General features: G+C 39.4%; 4 protein-coding genes across 8 annotated transcripts; 1 reads left to right on the forward strand and 3 right to left on the reverse strand.

Moving 5' to 3' along the window:
• The first annotated feature begins 34 nt into the window (after positions 1–34).
• On the forward strand, positions 35–1,772 carry LPA19 (photosystem II 11 kDa protein-like protein). Of its 4 annotated transcripts, none has more exons than XM_023693340.2 (4): positions 35–190; positions 566–709; positions 1,043–1,446; positions 1,532–1,772. In XM_023693340.2, exons 2-4 carry the CDS (start codon positions 634–636, stop codon positions 1,667–1,669), a joined length of 618 nt encoding a protein of 205 aa, XP_023549108.1. In that variant the 5' UTR covers positions 35–190; positions 566–633; the 3' UTR covers positions 1,670–1,772. The 4 variants fall into 4 exon arrangements, with proteins under 4 accessions (XP_023549108.1, XP_023549110.1, XP_086985433.1 ...); XM_023693342.2 differs by having other exon boundaries at positions 82–203; XM_087129307.1 differs by having other exon boundaries at positions 88–317.
• A 452-nt stretch (positions 1,773–2,224) lies between these two features.
• Positions 2,225–5,334, reverse strand: LOC111807567 (imidazoleglycerol-phosphate dehydratase 1, chloroplastic). Its single transcript, XM_023693339.2, has 9 exons — positions 5,093–5,334; positions 4,876–5,000; positions 4,534–4,638; positions 4,217–4,309; positions 3,377–3,451; positions 3,213–3,275; positions 2,742–2,851; positions 2,569–2,644; positions 2,225–2,490 (listed from the first exon to the last, which is right to left on the reverse strand). The coding sequence occupies exons 1-8, from the start codon at positions 5,310–5,312 to the stop codon at positions 2,617–2,619; spliced, it is 819 nt and encodes a 272-aa protein (XP_023549107.1). The 5' UTR covers positions 5,313–5,334; the 3' UTR covers positions 2,225–2,490; positions 2,569–2,616.
• Positions 5,335–5,923: 589 nt separating this feature from the next.
• On the reverse strand, positions 5,924–13,315 carry LOC111807565 (uncharacterized). The gene is made up of 7 exons (XM_023693336.2): positions 10,712–13,315; positions 10,498–10,627; positions 10,322–10,407; positions 9,751–9,989; positions 9,455–9,541; positions 7,645–7,744; positions 5,924–7,558 (listed from the first exon to the last, which is right to left on the reverse strand). The coding sequence occupies exons 1-7, from the start codon at positions 12,911–12,913 to the stop codon at positions 6,611–6,613; spliced, it is 3,792 nt and encodes a 1,263-aa protein (XP_023549104.2). The 5' UTR covers positions 12,914–13,315; the 3' UTR covers positions 5,924–6,610.
• An 829-nt stretch (positions 13,316–14,144) lies between these two features.
• LOC111807809 (putative serine/threonine-protein kinase WNK9) lies at positions 14,145–18,474 on the reverse strand. Of its 2 annotated transcripts, none has more exons than XM_087129306.1 (7): positions 18,220–18,474; positions 18,086–18,123; positions 17,769–17,996; positions 17,469–17,683; positions 16,749–16,906; positions 16,317–16,665; positions 14,145–16,230 (listed from the first exon to the last, which is right to left on the reverse strand). In XM_087129306.1, the coding sequence occupies exons 1-7, from the start codon at positions 18,298–18,300 to the stop codon at positions 15,272–15,274; spliced, it is 2,028 nt and encodes a 675-aa protein (XP_086985432.1). In that variant the 5' UTR covers positions 18,301–18,474; the 3' UTR covers positions 14,145–15,271. The 2 variants fall into 2 exon arrangements, with proteins under 2 accessions (XP_086985432.1, XP_023549449.2); XM_023693681.2 differs by having other exon boundaries at positions 17,469–17,689; positions 18,220–18,472.
• Between the last annotated feature and the right edge of the window lie 3,122 nt (positions 18,475–21,596).

Genomic DNA, 21,596 nt, shown 5'->3' on the forward strand with positions numbered 1-21,596 from the left:
ACGCAGTTACAAATGATAATTTTTAAAGCAAGATACTAGGTGGTGTGTCAGTAAGGATAATGGGTCCCGAGGGAGTGGGATCTCTTAGAGAAGAGAATGGACTGTTACCGATAAAGCTGGTTGCTTTCCCAAATCCCAATTCGCTCTGTACCAAGAGATTGACGCGAAGCCGCTCTCTGCATATCCACAAGTAAGAACTCGAGGTTCATTTCCATACCCCAATTCATCCTCTTTCAATTCATTTCTAACATTTTTCTTCCACCGATTCCTCGCTGGTTCGTAACTTCGTACAATGCCGGCACAAAGTTAAGGATTAGGTATGAACTAACACGCCAGCTTCTTCTCCGTTTGCTTATGCAACACACACTCCATTTACGCACGGCTTCAGGTCGATGGATGCCTCATTTCTGTTTAATTTCTGGTTGAATTCACGACGGTTGTTTGTTTCCATCGCAAATCGGCATTCAATTGACGAATAGAATCTACAGCAAGCACTTCGCGTAATGGGAAGCTTTGATTCATGATTAACCTACGATTAAACAGAATAATGCGTTGTTTCCTGCAGGGGAATTGCTGGGGATGAAGCAGGTGTATAGCGGCTCAACTTGGCTGGAGTAATAATCAAGAACGAAGATGACTGCATTTATTCAAGCGAAGATCTGCCCTGCAACTATTTCAACATTGGATAGAATCTCAAGTGAAAATGGGCGTAAGTAACATTACCTGTAGCCATAAGTTAAGCTCCTGTGTTGGATCTGCAGCGTTGTCAAATATAATTGCACTTTCATTTTCTCAGTTAACACATCTCATGCTAGGGAGCAACTAACATTGGGTAATAATTTTATCCTGATAAATTGATTAGGGATCAAATTTGTTTATAAACTATAGAAATTAAGTTGTTGTAATTGTTACATGCTAAAACTTAAGGACTAAATCGTTACTTGTAGGAAAGTTTAGGGACTAAATAACAAGCATACTTGTTTGAACCTGAATGCATCCAAACACGAGTTTATTCTTGACTGTCTTTTATGCAACATAACAGATAAACTGCGATCCAGGTCTCAAGTTGTGCTACCATCTCAAGAACTTTGTAGGCGTAATTTATTGTGTAATGGCATGTCATTGGTTGCCTTTCTCACATTCAACAATGCATTGACACCATTGTTGGCTCGGGCCGAAGAAATGCCAAATGACAATGAGGAAGAGGAAAATGGAGTCATCGGGACGATCAAATCAATATTCGATCCAAATGAGAGAACCAAATCTGGGAAGGTATTGCCCAAGGCTTACCTGAAGTCAGCAAGGGAGGTGGTGAAGACGCTGCGTGAGTCATTACAGGAAGACTCCAAGGATGGTGCTAAATTTAGACGAACTGCAGATGCTGCAAAAGAATCCATTAGAGACTATTTAGGCAATTGGTTGGGGCAACAAGCAGTTGTTCAAGAGGTATCTTATCAAGTGAAAAATAGACATTGTAGTTCATGATGATCGTACTGAATCTATAATAACATTTTCACTTACTCACATGCAGGAATCTTACGCTGTGCTAGAGAAAGCAATAAGGTCATTGGCAGGTTTTTATGCGAAGGCTGGGCCATCTGCACCATTGCCGGAAGATGTTAAATCTGATATACTGAATGATTTGGATAAGGCTGAAGAATTCTTGTAATTGATGAGCATTTGAGCTCTAGATTAATATTTTTTTGAGGTATGTAGCATGTTAGGAATCACGACCGATCTCTACAATAGTATGATATTTTCCACTTTAAATAGTTCCCATGGATTTGCTTTCGATTTCTCTAAAAGGCCTCATATGGATAGAAATGTTTTCCTTACTTATAAATCCATGATCAACCCTTAATTTATTAAACCGATGTGGGACTCCTCTCCCAACAATTTTCAACAATCCTCCCCCTCAAATAAAGTACACCATAGAGTCGAACAGTCTCCCCTTAATCGAGGCTCGACTCCTTTCTCTAGAGCCTTGAACAAGGTACACCCTTTGTTCGGCACTTGAGTCACTTTTGAGGCTCACAACTTCTTTGTTCTACACATGGGGCATAGCTATGATACTATGTTAGGAATCACGACCCTCCACAATAATATAATATTGTTTACTTTGAGCATAAACACAATTTTCAGCCTACAATTTTGAACTTTCTGTTCTTATTTCCTCTACCCGTTGAGAAATAATTCAAAATATCAGATCGGAGTGAATAGAACATATCAAATTTTCGGCCCCGGTAATTTGAGCCTTGTTATTCAACGATAATTCAATAGAAGGCATCAATTATCAGATGCATAAACATTATTACAACAGTGATATATGACAGAAAAATGATTCAAGCTGAAGAACAAGTTATTTTCATATACAATAATGTTCGATCATCAATCCTACAAGAATCTTTCTGCCATCATCTTCCTGCTCAAACATCCATCACCAAACATGACCGACGCAAGCGTTCGAAGCATTGCTCCAATCAATCATCACTAAGTAAAGTAAAGAATGTCCCTTTAAATGATCACCATGGTCAGACTCACAACATAGTAAGGTAAGAAAGACGATACCTTTCCGTATTAAGGCACAAGTTTATCTTGCCATGTCGATGACAACAATCAGGTACGTGATAGAACACCTTTTGAACTGTAGACCAAACAATACGACCATTGCCATGGCATGTCAGAATTAACCCAGTTGATTCTCCAAATACAAGAAAGAAAAGACAAGTAAGATAGCATACCTGGGCACGGTGCCAAGACGGCGTGGGTCATACTCGGTTGCTTGTCTAAGAGCCCTCGCAAATGCTTTGAACGTAGCTTCAATAATATGATGAGAATTCTTTCCAGCAAGCTGTTCATCAACAGATTGGTTTTGGAATAAAGTGAAATTAGAACAGAAGTTATGTACAATAACTCAACGACCAATGTAGCTACTGTAATAAGCAGAAAATCATTAGCCTGACTAAGAAGATAAAAGACTTGGCTCACACTAAAACCGTGAGATCTCACATCAATTGGGGAGGAGAACGAAACATTCTTTATAAGGGTGTGGAAACCTCTCCCTAGCAGACACGTTTTAAAAACATTGAGGGAAAACCCGAAAGGAAGAGCCCAAAGAAGACAATATCTGCTAGTGGTGGGCTTGGGCCGTTACAAAAAAAATTTCAAAAACATCATTGTAAATACAACAAAAACTGCTCCAAAATTTTTACCTGTCGAATGTGAAGAGTCATACCAGAAGTATTCACCAGAGACTGGAAGAAATGCTCCACCAACTATTACATCAGAAAAACAGAAGTAAAGAACTATTCTGGAATGGGTTTTACTAAGATGATGGCATGAAATCATAAATGAAAAAAAGAGATGTTTAGAACACCTGGGTGTCATATGTTCCAACTCTCTCAGTAGGTATCTGTAGATCATAACTCAAATGTGGCCGGCCAGATAAATCCTGTATATAACTTCAACCTAAGTCACTAGAATGCAGAATGAATGAAAAGAAATCAAACGCATAATGAACACTTGAAAGATCAGAATAAGTACAAATTGAAAATTTTAATCTTTAGGAGATCTTAAGAGATCTCAACCCTCCTAACCCCTAAGTTTGGGAAGTTAGAACAAGTTCTCCTGCTCTAAATGATTTACAGACAGCTCAAATTGTAAGCCTCCCTAAACTATGGGACTTGACAAGTGAGACATTTAATGGAATTGAAGATTAGTTCCCAGCTGGAGACAATTATAATTTCCATTGATAAAAGATGTGAGATCTCACGTCGGTTGGAGAGGAGAACGAGATCTTTCTTATAAAGGTGTGGAAACCTCTCTCTCTAGTGGACACGTTTTACAAACCTTGAAGGGAAGTCCGGAATGAAAAGCCCAAAGAGGACAATATTTGCTAGCGGTGGGCTTGGGCTGTTACAAATGGTATCAGAGCCAGACACTGAGCGGTGTGCCAGCAAGGACATTGGGCCCCCAAGGGGGGTGGATTGTGAGATCCCACATTGGTTGGAGAGGGGAATGAAACATTCCTTATAAGGGCATGGAAATCTCTCCCTAGTGGACGCGTTTTAAAATCCTAGAGGGGAAGCCCGAAAAGAAACGCCTAAATAGGACAATATATGCTAGCGGTGGGCTTGGGCTGTTACAAAAGATCTAACCGTCTTTATTTAACAGCAAAAATATGGAAGCATAAAAATGAATATCACACGGATCATACTAGTGAGACATGGACAAGTGCTTCATCAAGAGGAGCTGAGAAGTCTCCAAACCGATAAATTCCTTTCCGATCACCAAGTGCATTCAGCAAAGCCTACAGAGCAAGAAGATCTAACGAATTAATTTGCAATAGTAAATAGACAATGGAGCTAAGAAATCGAGTTTTTCCTGAAATTTTGAAACTGGACCAGTTCATAAGCCATAGAAAACTTCTTAAAACTCTAATAGACATGGATGAACACAGAAAATATCTCCAGTCATACAATACAACAGTCTGAAAAATTACAACTTAAACTTCTATAATAAGTTGTACAATACCGATCCAATTGCAAGGGCAACATCTTCATTAGTGTGGTGATCATCAATGTGGATGTCTCCCGTGGCCCTTACGTGCACATCGAAAACCCCATGTGAAGAAAGTTGCTAACAAGAACAAATAATTTCTTTTAGAACAAATAAAATATTCCTCAACCAAGTTTGGACAAACAAATTCCTATCATACCATCTAAATTTCAGATAGGAGAAGCTAAAAACAATCAATTCCAGTCAGCAACGACGGGTTATTTTCAACCAAACAATACAACCATTGAGCGTACATTGAACGCAGAGCATTCACTTCATAGTTTCTTCAAAGCAAAAGACAATTCTGGAACCACTTACATCTAACATATGATCAAGAAATGGAATCCCGGTATTACTATCCGCAATCCCAGAACCATCCAGGTTTATCTTGACAGATACATTTGTTTCCTTGGTGACCCTTTTCACTTCGCCCACGCGAGGCCCTGAAATTTCAAATAGAAACAGATTCACGAACATCAGAAAGCTTATGAAGAAAATCAATGGCTATTCATCAAAAATAGGGTTCAGACTCAACCTGAAGAAGGGGCCACCGGAGAGCCGTTTCCTTCAGATGAAGAAGCACAACATACTGTCCTATTAAATTCCATTCTACCGATGAGTTTAAGAGATGAAACAGAAGGGTGAAAATGGAAGGGAGAGGAAGAAATCTGAGGAACCCTAAACCCAACCTTGGGTTTCAGTAGCATCAGCGAAGTGGGAGAGCTTAGGAGGCGGGGAGATGAAGAAAGCTCCATTACAGTGGGTTTAGATTAGCTGTAAACAAAATACCTGAACTAAGTAGGTCGACCTTTGGGCTTGGATTTTTTTTTTTTTTTTTTTCTAAATTATATAAAAAAAACAAAAAAAAAAATTAAATCTCTCGAAAGTCAATCTTCAAACTATTAGGATTATGGAAAAATTAATTACATAAAAAATAAGAAAAAGATTTTTAGGGCAAAATTGAAAATGCAAAAAAATACAAAAAAATTATTAAAAATTTTGAGATTTAAAAAGATTTTTTTTTTTCTTTTTTTTGGGTATCAAGAGAATAAAAGTAGTTTGATACTCGGGTTCTGTCATTATGAGCATTGAGCTCAGGGGCAATTTGAATTAGCCGATCTTACAAAATCGATCAAGGAACTGTCACATGACCTCGAGTTAGGCTACGAAAAGCGCGAATGTGTGGAGAATTTTCACTGCTCATGGGGCGATTTGAAAAGCTCATGCTAAGAAAATTCTCCAGTGTCACATGGAGCTCAGGGACGATTTGAATTAGCACGAGCTTTCTTCGAGTAGGGGCGGAAATTTGTTTAAGGAACTAAATCAATCACTTAGAAAAGAAATGGAAAAAGTTAATGATCTAAAATGAGGAACAAAAGCTTAAACTATATAATTACAATTTCATCTTCTTCATAAAAGAAGTGATTCCAATGACAACAGTTAGCAGCAAACAATGGCTTCCCCATTTCTAACTCTTCCTAAAAACTATATCTTTTTACCCTAAGCTCTCATGATAGGCAGAAGCTTCCCAGAAAATGCTCAAATTAGACGATGCCCATTACAGACAGCAGCAAAAATTCAAAACAAAATGAGGTGTGACAAGCTTGGAGATTTCAGAAAACACCCTTCTATACAGTACGAGGTTGGTCATTCATAACGATCTTACGAGTTAAACGAACGAATCAATATCAATATATTCCACCAACAAAACCTCGAGAACTCGAAAACGTCATACAATTCGGCTGAGCAGCAGGTAACAGATACGTTCGAGGCACACCGGTGCTGGAACCATATGATGACTTTGATCAAGAATGGAAATGCTCCATTTCTAGAAAATATGTCGTCCATACCGTGAAGTCTGAGCTTCCGACAAGCCAGCCAGAACGATGAACGAGCTCATGTTTCAGCAGCAATTCCAGAAGAGATAGGCAGTGAATAGAACCATGCTACTTCCATCAAGGGCTCCTCTGTGAGCCCAGCACAACCAGCAAAGTGATTGCATGAGAAATACCCATATAATTAGGAGATGAAACATCAACGTGGAGGCAATTTATCAAACTGAACCAGATTCAGCTCTCTCTTCCTGAAGACCACCTCTGGCTTTTGCCCCACACGACTGTGGAGAATTTTCACTGCCACAAATTCCATCAGAAATAGCTTCTTTCACATAAGCTATTGCATTTTTGCAATCCGATGTAGTTTCGAAGGGTCGAGTAGGTTTAAGAGAATTAGCATGTGCATCATCTTCAGGAGAATCCATTATGGATGGCACGTTTTCGAGCTCAAACGTGCCATTGCCTGTAGTAGGAGAAAAAGATTTCCTCACGTAAACGGAGTCAGCCAACTTGTGCCCAGCATGAGCGTTGGAACAAATTATTCCTTCATTTGAAACCTTGACCTTAGGTTCAAGAAAATTGTTCAAAGACGTATCAGCTGCCATACATTGGGAAGTCGACTGCGAACGATCCTCTAAACCATGCCGAATTCCAGGCTTATCATCGGAATCAGAATCCAAAGTTACGGTTTGCATAGGAGAACACGGCATTTTAGCTTCACAAAATGCATCCAGAGGACTATTAGCAGTAGAAGTATCATTTAGAGAAACAGACACGGATTCAGGATTCGGATTAGTGACAGCAACTTCATTTGTTTTCGCCTTAAAGTGATGCTGTTCAGTGTCATCACAACTTCGAGGTTCGTGGCCAGACGAGGTCTCTGTATCGATCTTAGGACTACTAAACTCTGTACTTCTACAATCCGTTCGCTTTGCACCTTCTAAGCAAAAACCTGAGCCAGTAGAAGGATTCTCCTCAACAATTGACTCTTGGATTAACAACTTCTGTAACATATCTGTTCCAGGGAACACCAACATGTTCATCAATCTCATTTCTTGTTTGAGTGATGGCTCCAAAGAACTAAAGCCAAAAATCACATTCCATGTATGCATGAGCTCAGCGATTGCTGGTATAATCAGTTTCTCAACCTTAAGCGTGCGGAGAGCCTAAATAGAAGAAAACCCGATAAATGCTGCAGCCATTGAAGTCTATCAACAAATAGGAAGAGATTAACATCTTTTGTGTAACTTACAGATTCGATCGCGCAAAAAAGCCGACGGCACATTCCTTGACGTCTATATATATGGCGGGTTCCGATGAATGGCATCTCAGCTAACTTGGTGCAATGAAACCTAACCATACAAAAGATAGAACATATCAGCAAAACCTTACTGCCCAAGCAAGCATCAAAACTGAACCATTCAACCAAAAAAGACATCAGATAACCATTTTATAGCGGTATCTTCCTCCACAAACTATATGATTAGAAGATATCAAATCCTACAGGATAAATCATCAAGTATGCCTAAAAGTTAACTTCCTTCAAGAGAAGTCTGCAACCTTTACCAACAGAACAAATACCGACCTAAAACTCACTAAATGGACACACGACTACACCAATATAAAAAAAACAACTATTTACGAACAGGCCACCAAAAAATAAAAAGAAAATGAACATGAATTGTAACCGTCCAAACCTACCGCTAGCAGATATTATCCTCTTCGGGCTTTTCTTTCCAGGCTTCCCATCAAGGTTTTAAAACGTGTCTGCTAGAGAAAGGTTTCCACCACCATTATAAGAAGTGTTTCGTTCTCCTCTCCAACTAATGTGGGATCTCACAATCCACTCCCATTGGGGGTCAGCGTCCTCGCTGACACACTGCCTGGTGTCGGGCTTTGATACCACTTCTAACCACCCATGTCCACCACTAGCAGATATTGTCCTCTTCGGGCTTTCCTTTCCAGGCTTCCCCTCAAGGTTTTAAAACGCGTCTACTAGAGAGAGGTTTCCACACCCATATAAGGAATGTTTCGTTCTCTTCTCCAACTAATGTGGAATCTCACATTCCACCCCCCTTAGGGCTCAGCGTCCTCGCTGGCACACCACCCGATGTCTGACTCTTACACCATTTGTAACCGCCCAAGCCCACCGCTAGCAGATATTGTCCTCTTCGGGCTTTTCTTTCCAGGTTTTCCCTCAAAGTTTTAAAACGCGTCTACTAGGGAGAGGTTTCCACACTCATTTTAAGGAATGCTTCGTTCTGCTCTCCAATCAACGTGGGACCTCACATCAATTCTCTACAATAATTTTTTCTAATGGAACTTGACCACAAATTTAGAAGCCAACATATAAATCCTACTGACATTGAAGACCCATTTTCTTCCTATGGAGAAAATAAATCCAAAAGAAGAATTTTAATTGTAGCACATTTTAAGTTCTAATATAAACACCATGAAAAGTTCAGTTCACAGCAAAAGATCATAAAAGCAATCTAAGGATCCCTTGATATAGATTTCTTATTTATGCTCCATATTGCTCGTCTAGCATCCATCACTTTGAAGGATACAAGAAACCACCTTCCTTTTGGGATTCTTGTATCCCAACAGAACGACCTAAGGAGAAAAAATGTACTAACTTTTACATTTCTTGTCAAAGGTCCAATTCTTTCTTGAGTGTTCTTTTTTGAGCCAAGGGCTTGATCAGCACCATTAATATATTCGGAACCAATCGTCAAAAACACAAGTTAATATAACTAACCTAGTTTCATTACTGGACTCCTACTAATGAAGTCCTTTACTTGCAAAGTTACACAATCATACAACTAGAACCAATCTACAATCTACAATCTACAATCTATCAACTGTCAAGATCAGTTTAATTGCCTAAAGACAAACCATATAAAAGCCACAACATGAACTCTCCTATATCATTCGATCAATCACGTATAGAATTAGAAACATAGCAAATATTTCAATCCAGAGGATGGTCGATTTGAATTTTTTTCCTTCTCCAATACCAAGTTAATATGTAGATGCAACACGATAAGTCTAATGCACGATACCTGATTGTCGCTGCAGAGATGATTTCATCACCCCTTTCCAAAATGGCAGTGTAGAAGCCACTATAATTAAGCCTATAAAAGTTTGATCTGGAAAGTTAAACATGATACATGTCAGAAATTTCAAAGTACGACAGTCAACACAATGAGCTAGAAGATCTTGTTAGTTGAAACAATGGATTAATCAAGCTTATTTCCATGATCACGTTATTATTTGAAAGAGCACTCCTAAAGTATCAAAATTATGATTATGAGAACAAACTATATCAGTATTGAAAGTTAAGAAAAAAAATTCTTACCCGCAGTTGTAAAGAACATTATGAATTAGATTTATCCCACTCCTCCTGTCAACAATTGGCAAAAAGCATTCATCCATAACTGTTAATGCAACAGCCAGTTTAGAGTTGCATTCAATCCTTTGAGAAAGCCCACGAACAGATACATCCAGATCTTCATTTGTTCTACGGACAAGAGACCATGAGAATCCTGCATCTAATTCATGTTTCACCCCCAGATACTTCTGCAAATTCTCAAAAAGCTGTAAAATACTATAATTAGTCTGCAGGTGAAAAACTTAAGTGGGAAACTAGAGTTCTTTACTTAAAAGCAGAAAACATCCACTAGCGGAATTGGAAACTAAGGAACCTTATACCACTACACTACATGGTCACCAGCATGCATAGACTAAAAGCATGATCGTGGAAGCCTGTATTCACTTGTGATGTGATTGAATTCTAATGAAAAATTGAATAATCTCCACAGTTCTTCAACCACTTTGTTCACAACATCCACAATAACAAATAACGTGCGCAAAATTAAAGCCATACTATAAGAAGATTGAGAGCTAAAATAAAATGAAAATTTTGCTACCTCTCTGCAATTCTTGCCACAAAAAGAGGTGACTGAACCATTGGACTGAACAGGAGTATCCATTTCCGCACTGCAGGATTCATGAACTGCAGCAACAACCAAAATAAAAATTATATAATCACAGATGATGAGCAAGGAAGAGGAAAGAAATAAAAGAGAACAAATTGAAGCCATACACTTTTTCTCGCATAACACACAAGTAGATATTTCAGGAACAATGGTATTTTCTCCCTGAGAAATATCAACATTGGCAACTCCACAATACTTGCAAGTACAATTTGGGCAGTGCCAATCTCCCGGAGGAATCTGTACCAAAGGAATAAGTAATCGAGGGGGATAAGTCTTTACATAGCTAACACAGAAAAAAAAAACATGACTAAACTACTCTACCTGAATATCTAAACAACTCTGATGAAAAGTTGATGGACATCCATCACAACAGATCAAGTCTCCACCATCTCCACAGATGCCACATGTATCGTCATTCGGATCATCACCGTCAACTTCAACTGTGTGGAAACTGAGACGTTTAGACTCCTCCTGTCTATTCCATGCATCTCTCTGGCACTGCAAAAGCGAAACCCCAGACTCCAAAAAGATGTTTTGAAAAGGTTGACGTAATTTGCTTCCAGCATGTATTTCAAACTTTGAGACAGTGAGGATTTTGCTACAGCAACCGCAATGAATACCGTCTCTAGTAATCCACCCCTCCAGCATCACCCGGGTCTGTCTGCGGTTCATGTACCGGACCTTTTGGCTCAACTGCACAGTTCCAGAATCGATAAGCCAGGAAAGCAGAGTCCTCTTACCAGTATATGGAACAAATCCATCATTCTCTGAATCTAATCCCCTATTAGAGCCACGAACTAACAATCCAAGCTTTCTACCTCTTCTTCCATGTAAAATACGTGAATTGGATCCAGAAGAAGATTTTACAGTGGTATCACGTGAATACTTACCAGAGCTTTGACCTTTGGAGTTGACACTGGGACACCCATTCTCGTTCAATTTATTTTTACAAGATTTTCCACCCTGCTTTACGAAAGTGCTTAACTTTTCTTCATTGCTATCACTGTCCATGCTGTCCATGTCATTTTTTGTACCAGCAGACCTCAGTGCACTTGCTTCTCTGGCATTTTCACTGTCACTATCATCTCTCTGCTTATTTTTCCATTCGTTCTCAATTTTCTTTCGAGTTTTCCTAGTTAATTGACTGAGAATATCTTCTGATATTGGCGTAAATGAACCATCAGCACTAGGCTTAGCCTCTGCACCTTCTTCATTCAATTGCTTTTGAAGGGCATCATAAGCCTTAATAATTGACCAATAAGCCGTGCCACTGGGATTAACATAGACCGCATCTAAATAATCTCTATTCCTTCTGGGTCTGTAATCGATTTTCCAGCCCGCACTAAGGAGCATTCCCCTGATCCTTTCACGTAGCTTTTGTTTCTCTGTTCCACTGCCTCGTTTTATTTTTCCTTCCTTTGCTGTACTTGGGGGAGTCTCTTCACATGGAAGTTTTTCAACTTCACAACTTGCCCTCTTGGTAGATTTATGAGCTTCAACAACCTTTTTTCTCGGCTTCAATGACACACTACTGTCACCTGAATCCCAACTGCAACCCTTTATGTTTTTTGTTGATGACGGTGTTTGAAAATCTGTCCGGTCTTTCTCTGGCTTAGAAAAGGGATCCTGTTTCACATTCAGCTTCGTTTCTGGGTACACTGAAGGTGTAACCGTCACTTTCGTCTTCAGAGTATCTTCAGTCCTTCGACTCTTTCTACTTTCTTCTAATTTGCAATGATCATACATCTCGGATGATCCACTCACATTTTTCTTCTTGTTTACCAGGACCTTTAAAACTCCATTTTTCCCCTGAACCCTGATTGCTTCTTCAGAGTGACCCCTAAACTTATCTCTCAACAAGGATGTTGGGAGATGAGGTCCGTCATTATCCGACTCAAAGCTAATCTTTCGGGGAGGCCTATCTCGATCAAAGCAATCGGTTTGCTCTGCATACAAGTTCTTTCTCTTGTCCACCAAAGCATGCCTGCTAGAAGCGGTTCCAAATTCCCTGTCGATGCCACTTCGAGGCAGTTTCATGGAACCAAGAAACTGTCCTCCACTGTCATTAAAAATCTTCCTCCGCCGAGTCTCGCCGTCAGTTTCATCGTACTCATTGAAATCAAAAACCTCTAAGGTCTCCACATTTCTTCGTAAACCATCCACATCCATCCGGTTGATTAAATCATCATCATTCCGCTTAACATACTGCAACCTATCATTCTTTCTGATACTTCCACTCTCATCCATAACATCCTTCCCAAAAGAATTCAAACCATTACAAACCCGAATGGTTTCAGGACCAACCCGTCTGCGATGGGGCAGCAATACCTCATCACTGGACCCAGAATCACTCAAAACCAACCTAGGCCTCTTCTTCTCCTTCTTTGCATTAACCAAACGGGACCCCGAAGCCCCAGCGCCTCCAAACCCATCCTCTTTTTTTCTAACAATTAAGCAACCAGACGAGTTCCTAGTCTTCACCAAAACCCCCGACGGACCCCCAGATCTCACGCCGTCCTCCATTCAAATCAACCCCCAACGCAAGAACCCTAAATTAAAAAAAATTCCTCCATACCCATATTGAACTGCCCAGCAAACCTAATAAAATCCATCTACCACACTCCCTAATTCGATCATCCCCTATCAGATCCGAAACAAACAGATCCGATTTCGCAAGATTTTCTCAATAGCAACACCGAATCCCCAACCCCACCGTAGACGAGATACAAAGAATCTTACCTCAACAGAAAGCTCTGGAATTCCGTGACCGGAAATTCGCTTCAATTGCCCGCTCAATGCTCCGACGTGCGAAAGTGATCAGACACAAGTCTCTTAGTAAGGATCGTCATCGCCACTTCATTAAAAACCAAATCAATTATAAAAACTTGCAGTCTTTTTTTTTTTTTTTTTTTTTCCCTTACTTGCATTTAATTTTCAAGCATAATACTCAAATTATTATTCCCCTTTTTTCCTTTTTCCCTCCAAATCTCGTTTTCCTAGGTGGAACAGGGAGCCAACTAACGGTGAGGATCTTGCCATGTAAGACAGCAACTGAGCTACGGTGGATTGCATTCCGACGTGGCGAGATCTCAGTGGAAGCATAAGATTGCTAGCTGTTTTTAGAATTCTGACTGTACTTAATTTATTTATTTTATTTATTTATTTATTTATTGCTTTTTGGAATTTCTGTATTTATATAGTGATATTTCGTTTTGTTGAGGTCGTGCTGGTTAAGGTATTGACGAGGAAATTGAGAGACACGCGCGGTACAGCGCGTGATACACGCTAGAATTACAGCGGGATGTTTTGTTGACGTGAGAGGACGTGGAATTGGAGGCCCGTGCTATTTAGCAATGATAATGGGCTCCGATTTGGGCCTTCTTAGAATTTCGTGGGCCTACTTTTGGATTGGGCTCACTGACTGGGCCCAATCTTTCAGAAAAATAATTGGGAAATTTCCATATTGCCCCCACCATCTCATTTCTTTCAATGCTATCCTACATGGAAAATAATGTATACATAAATAATCAATAGTTTAGCTTTAAGTTTAGGAGATCTCTTCTCGAAAAACGGGGCAGGTTAGTTCGGTGTAAAATTGTGCTCGATTTCATACGATACCCGAGAATTCTCTTTAGTTGGGGTACTACTATTGAATTCAAAAAAGCATAGGACTTGGACAATTTAGCTTCTGAGTCGAAAGGGTCGAGAACAAAATCGCAATCAGGTTGGTCTTGTAGTTCAACAAAACTCAAACTCACACAATACAGTATCTATCATCAATGAATACAAACATAACAACTCAGCCAATAAATGTGAGATCTCATATCAGTTGGAGAGGGAAACGAAACATTCATTATGAGGGTGTGAAAACATGTCCCTAATAGACACGTTTTAAAAACTGTGAGACTAATGGCGATACGTAATGGGGTAAAGCAGACTATCGCCAATAAATGTGAGATCTCATATCAGTTGGAGAGGGAAACGAAACATTCATTATGAGGGTGTGAAAACATGTCCCTAATAGACACGTTTTAAAAACTGTGAGACTAATGGCGATACGTAATGGGGTAAAGCAGACTATCGCCAATAAATGTGAGATCTCATATCAGTTGGAGAGGGAAACGAAACATTCATTATGAGGGTGTGAAAACATGTCCCTAATAGACACGTTTTAAAAACTGTGAGACTAATGGCGATACGTAATGGGGTAAAGCAGACAATATTTACTAACGGTGGGCTTGGGCTATTACAAATGGTATTAGAGCTAAACACCAAGCAGTGTGCGAGCGATGATGCTAGCCCTCAAAAGGGGTGGATTGTGAGATCCCACAGTGGGTAGAGAGGGGAACGAAGCATTCATCATAAGGGTGAAGAAACCTCTCCCTAATAGACACGTTTTTAAAACCGTGAGGCTGGCGAAGGAAACAATATCTTCTAGTAGTGGACTTGGACTATTACAAATGGTACAAGAGCCAAATACGGAGTAGTGTGCCAACGAGGACGCTGAGGCTTCAAAAGGGGTAGATTGTGAGATCCCACGTCGATGCCATCATTTATTGAGATACACTTCATTTTACCATTTGTATTAGAATAGCATAAAAGAGGTGCCTTTCCATATGTGTTTGCAAGGGGTTGGTAAAGAGCCACCACAGCCTCACATTAAAAGTTATGGCGTGCCTTTAATACCCAACCAAGTTGCCCAACTAGGGCGTTGCAGCCGCAATCAAGCCCATGCCATATCCAATACACGAGTCTTCAAAGGGCATCTTTGCTTGCCAATCGACAACCAAATAAGGCCAACACACCTCATAATCTCAAAAGGGTATCTACACATTCAAACAAATAGGCCCTCTTTTATGATACCCATTGGGATTTCTTGTTCTAAAAGTCTATAGCATCAACAGGTAGCGAGGTTGCTCTTTGTAGAGAATGAGGTAACAATGTCCCTGCATAGAAGCTCTTGGCCGTAACCATCAGCTCAGGACTACCCGACTCGTCGACATCGAAGCTGTCGTCTTGAAAGGTTCGGTTTTCCAACATGTTGTCAGCAGCAACATGAGGGGAATGTGAAGTGATACCAGCCTTATGTTTTGCTGCTTCATTGAGGTTTGGTGAAAGCAACGATACGAAAGCTCCACGGTCAGTCTCGGCACGGTTCGGATTCGGCTGTAAGCTGAAAGATTTTACCTTGACTCCTAATTGTTGATCCCTTAACTCCCTCAACTGCATTTGATATTTAGCCTTGAGCCATCTTAGTTCTTGTCGAATCTCGTTCTCGGGATCATCGGCAAACGACACCAAACGATTCGATGAGCTCGAGTTTCTCATTCGGAATTCTGTTTGATGATCATTATTGTTCTTATGTACACTACTTTCTTCCTTCTTGAACTTCAGCTGTTCTGATGCTCCTCCATGTGATTCATCGCCATCTCGCTGCGCCCAAATATCGGCATAATGGATATCGCTCGGATTCTCCGATGAACCATTGAATTGTTCCGACCCCTCAACTTGGTATGTAATCTCCTCAAAACGTCCATGGATAGAAGCACAGCCATGCTCCTCAGAACACTGAAGAACGTGTAGATTCTTCATCGTCGGATGGTTCGGCGAAACGTAATCCAAAACCGAACCGTTTAAAGCACAATTGTGACAAACATTAGCATCAGAGCTTGTTCCTCTCTTCCATTCTGGCACCAATGTAGCTATCTCATCATCTATCATATCAGCAATCTTCTTCACATCTTGATCAGTAATATCAAGCTCAGAAACCATCTCATTTGCAACACTTAAAGCACTATCATTCTCTAAATCGAACGGGAAGTAGATGTTTCGTATTCGACCTGCAAGACGACATACTAAATTAGATTTACCGTAACCCATCATCTTAAACTTTCGTTCTTCGTTCTTCGTTCTTCGTTCTTCTTACCTTCTTTATCCGCAATCCGAAGCCGTAGAAATATATCGTCGTTGCCTCTTCTTCTCCCTTGAATCGTTATATCAACATCTGCCAAATGCTCATCGTCTTGACACGAAAAAAGATCGATTTCGCTCACTTCGTTATCAATCAAACAGTAATCCAAACCATTGTTCACTTCATCATATTCAGAATAGTAATCTATTGGCATGAGTAAAGAATCACAACCATCCATTTGAAGAAAAGGGTCATTCAAAAGCTCTCTAGCAGACAGCCTAGTCGACACGGTAGCCAAGCATTTCTCGACGAAAACCCGAACCTCGAGATCCTTTACCTTATACAAGGCATCAGGCTTCTTCCCCTGAAAGGAAGATGTAAGAAACAAGCACCACAATGAACAAAACTTGAAGAAAATGAACATGAACATGAACATTGATATCTTACAGAGATAACTTTCTTGTAAATCTGAACAGGGTGAGTGCATTCACTGTATGGATATTCAAAAGTAACCATCTCAAGGATACACATTCCAAAAGAATAGATATCAACCAGTTCATTATACTCCTCTTCATAAATCTCTGGAGCCATAAACTCTGGTGTTCCTGAAATGATGAAAAATCAAACCCAGAAAATGAGGATTCTGTTCTTCGCAGTCCCACATTGGCTAATTAAAGGGTTGATCATGGGTTTATAAGTAAGGAATACATCTCCATTGGTACAAGATCTTCTAGGAAAACCATAAAAGCTTAGGCTCAAAGTGGACAATATCATACCACTGCGAAGAGTCATGGTTCCTAACATGGTATCAGAGTCATGCCCTTAACTTAGTGATACCAATGGAATTCTTGATGTCAAACAAAAAAATTGTGAGGCTCGAGGGCTTCAGAGTCAAAAGTGACTAAAGTGTCAAACATAGGGTATACTTTGTTCGAGGGCTCTATAGGCCTCGGGGGAGGCTCTATGGTATACTTTGTTCGAGGGGAGGATTGTTGGGAGAGGAGTCACACATTGGCTAATTAAGTAGTTGATCATGGGTTTATAAGCCAGGAATACGAGGTCTTTTGGAAGAACCGAAAGCAAAACGACTAGAGCTTAGGTTTAAAGTGGACAATATCATATTATTGTGGAGAGTCGTGGTTCCTAACACATGATTCAATGACTTACCAACACATCGAACGGCATGGGATTTACGAAGAACAGCAGCAAGTCCAAGATCACCAATCTTGACTTCCCCTTGATTCCCATTGACAAAGATATTATCACATTTAAGATCTCTGTGGATTACAGGAGGATCATGGCTATGAAGATAATGAAGCCCTTGTAAAATCTGTCTGCACCAATGCTTCACAGCTCTGATATTCACTCTCTTGTGCTTCAGCCTGTATCTGCACAGACAAATTTGGTCGGAAAACATGTTTTTCGACAAACCCATTTGAGGAAAAACACCATGGAAACGAAACTCACTGTCTGAGAGTCCCGGAAGTGAACATCTCTGTAACGAAGTTAATGTTTCTATTAGCAGTGTCGACCCAGGAAGAACAGAATTTCATTATGTTCTTATGTTTTAGCGTCTTCAATAAATGGATTTCTCTGTATAGCCTCTCGAGATCGTCAGGGGTTTGAAGGAAATCACAGAGCTTCACTTGATTCCATGCCACTTCAATGCCATCGTATTCATCGAAAGCTCTGTAACTATCAGACAGAAAAAACCCATTAGAACAGGAAGAACAGACATGTTGGAAAAAAACAGAGGAGGGTGCTCTTTGTTGTTCTGTTCTTACACTGTCTTGGATGCTCCTTTGCCAAGAACATCATTGTACTGAAGAAAGCAATGGAACAAGACACAAAAAGGGTTTTCAGTAAAGATCAAAACTCATTGTTATGTAACACAAAACATGAGATTCTCCGAACATACTCTTCCATATCTGCCGGTGGGATCAACTTCGACATATTCAGAGATGTCTGCTTCAGAATCTGTTGCTGTAGCGCCATTCATTCCTTTACCTTCGTCGAGGTGAGAGGATTTGTGGAATCTCTGAAGGAAAAAACAGAAATTTTGAAATGGGTTTTGTTTGGATGAGAAGAAGAGAGAGAAAGAAGAGAGAGAGAGAGAGAGAGAGACAGCCTAGGAAAGTTCACCAAGAGGACAAGGCTTAATTGCCAACTACTCAGAGCCAACGAAGCAGAGGATTTCAGAAACCAGCTAACCCCACTAATAATCAGACAAAAAAAAAAAAACCTCTCCTTTTCACAATCCACCCCTTTCCCGCCACGGTTTTTGTTGTCACACTCTCGCGTCCACCCGACCCAGCGTCCTCGATTGTACTCGTTCCCTTCTTCAATCTATGTGGGAACTCCTAATCCATCCGTCTTCGAGACCCAGCATCTTTGCTGGCACACTGCTTTGTGTATACACCCTAAGTTCAATGTTTTCGATGGCACTCGTTCCCTTCTCCAATCGATGTGGGACTCCCAAATCCACCTCCCTTTAGGACCTAGCATCCTTGTTGGCACACCACCTCCTTCAGGGCTCAACCTCCTTATTGGAATATCGACTGCTGTCTAGCTCTGATACCATTAGTAACATCGGGACCTGGGGTCCTTGTTGCCACACTGCCTCGTGTCCACCTCCTTCGGACTCAGTCTTCTCGCTGACTCGCCTATTCTTTATCTCTGATACCATTAGAGCTCAAGTCTTTTTGGGTTTTTCCTTCCGAGTTTCCCTTCAAGATTTCCACACCCTTGTAAAGAATGTTTCATTCTCCTCTCCAACCGATGTTGACTCTCACACTCCTACTCCTGTTTCATCACGAGTTATAGAACCCTAAAAACCCAATAAATCACGATAAACTTCCCTATCTAAGAACCATAGAAGTTACAAAAAAATCAAATATTTTTGGGTTGAAATGAACAAAATCACGAAAATCTTCTGAAAACTTTGTTCATGGAAGTGGTAGAAGAAAGAAACATACTTTTTGCTTTTAAAGTGTAAAAAAGGAGCGATCTTTATCATTTTGTTGCACAAAAAACCCTAAAGTTTTCAACTTTTTTGTTCAATTTTGTGAAACTCAAACTATCTTTCATTTCATTCATTCATTCATGATAACATGTCTTGTCTTTTGGATTGGTCTATGTAATCTCTTCTCCCCACCCATTTAATGCTATAAATTATTTTTCTTTTATACCAATTCCTTCGTCAAATGTTCAAAATATCTACTTGAAGTAATCTTGATTCTACCGGTAACGGTGAGCTTAAGATCGCTGTTAGTAAATATTGTTCGTTTTGATCCATTATGTACGATCAAGTCCCACCCAAATGTTAAATTTTGATTCTAATTGTAAGAGCCAACTCAAGTCCACTGTTACCAGATATTATCCATTTTGGCCTGTTACATATTGTAAAGCTCACGCGCTAGTAGATATTACTCGTTTTGACTCATAACGTATCACAGTCAGGTCACAGTCATAAACATTCCCTTCTCCAACTAATGTGGAATCTCATAATCCACTCCTTTGGGAGCCCAGTGTCACGGTCATGCTCGTCCAAGGCGTGTTGCCCATGGCCGCATGCCCATGACAAGTCCAACCCTTTATGTCTTTTCATATTCTAGTGTTTTACTTTTGTATTTATAGGAAGTATGACGTTTCAGAAATATCATGTCTAGGTCTGTAAGACATGAAATGTCTCAGAATATACTATATGGGAATACGACTAGTTGTCAACTTCTCCCTACCCAAGGTTATATACTGTGAGCCGTTATTATTTATCTCTTTCGTGCTTATATAACGTCTCTTTCAAAAATCTCTCCCTGCCCTTGTTTTCTAAAACTTTCTCTTAAAATCGAAGCCAGAGGCTCGAGCATACGTCGTTTGGCCATAGGCGACGCAAGAACGAATTGGCTTAGCTCACTTGTCGTTGGAAAGTGAGTGTCGCACAATCGCAAGTCCGCTGCCATCAAAAGTGCGATTGTGACACCCAGCATCCTACTTCACAGTTCTGAAACACATCTACTTGGGAGAGAATTTCACACTCTTACAACAAATGTTTCGTTCCTCTCTCCAACTGATATGGTATCGTATCTCACACTAACCGTTCTCTAATAAATCATTTTCATATCCAACATACTTCCGAATTTACGAACTTACGAGGCACAAAATTAAAAGTTATACTCGAATAAAAAAGAAAATAAACACGAAAATTAAAAGAAACAAACAAATCTCAAAGGAAACATGAAAGTATGGGAAAGCATGTTAATATGTGAAGGCCGTACCAAAATGATAGACCAATAGGGGTAGGGTGTTAGGATGCATTAATTTCAACCCTAAAAAATATTTCATGTGCAAAATAGTTAGGTGCATCCAATTTGCCTAAAAAATCCAAATTAATTCTCAAATAAATAAATAAAATTGTTCGAATTTATATTCAAATAAATCATATATGGTTCGAGTCGCTCCTAATATTCAGATAATAAACGTGACTTACGAGTTTATATTTTATATTACAAAAAATAAAAAATTTCAATGATTTGAATCGATGAAAAATATATACTTTTTAATTTACAAATTCAAATAAATTAAAAATAATCCAATATAGACTTGACGTTTTTGGGTCATACCCAATATTTTTTTTCGAGTTTTGCCTGTATTGTCCAAGTCAATTTAAAAAAAATAAATTAAATCTTCGAAATTTTATTTAGATTTTTCTAACTCGTGACTGTTCCGACATTACGAGTTCTTTTTTATAATCAAAATCGGAATCTTTGTGTCAACATCTATTTTAAAATTAGGCAATAGTTTGAATGAATCAGACTCTTCAAACCTAAAATGAGTCGGTGTAATTTATAAAATGATATAAATCGGAAAAAAAAAACCCATTTTTTTTTAAAAAAGTATAAAGCTACGTGTCTAAACACATTAACAATACAGATGAAATCAGGGTCATCGTTAAAATCTATCCTTTAGTTCTTTAAAACAACGTGACAAACTTATCGCTAAAAGTGTATATATGTGTTGCGTCAGAAAAAATGTATATTTCGTATCAATATAAATTTCTGACTATTTTTTTAGAATATTTTTTTTAACGTCATTAAAGAAACATATTTATTAGACGGACGAGCCAACTAGCATGATTAATCGAAGTTATATAAAACGTGGTAAAAAAGTAATTATTATTAGTAGAAAAAATAGATAAATTCCAATTTAATAGTAAATAAATATAGTAATGACGTGGATTCATAATAGGATATCTAGAAGAACAAACACATGGGTACCTAACTATTTGACCATTCACCA

This window comes from Cucurbita pepo, chromosome 12, assembly GCF_057944985.1.
Source record: "Cucurbita pepo subsp. pepo isolate OVF chromosome 12, ASM5794498v1, whole genome shotgun sequence".
Classification (NCBI taxonomy): domain Eukaryota; kingdom Viridiplantae; phylum Streptophyta; class Magnoliopsida; order Cucurbitales; family Cucurbitaceae; genus Cucurbita; species Cucurbita pepo.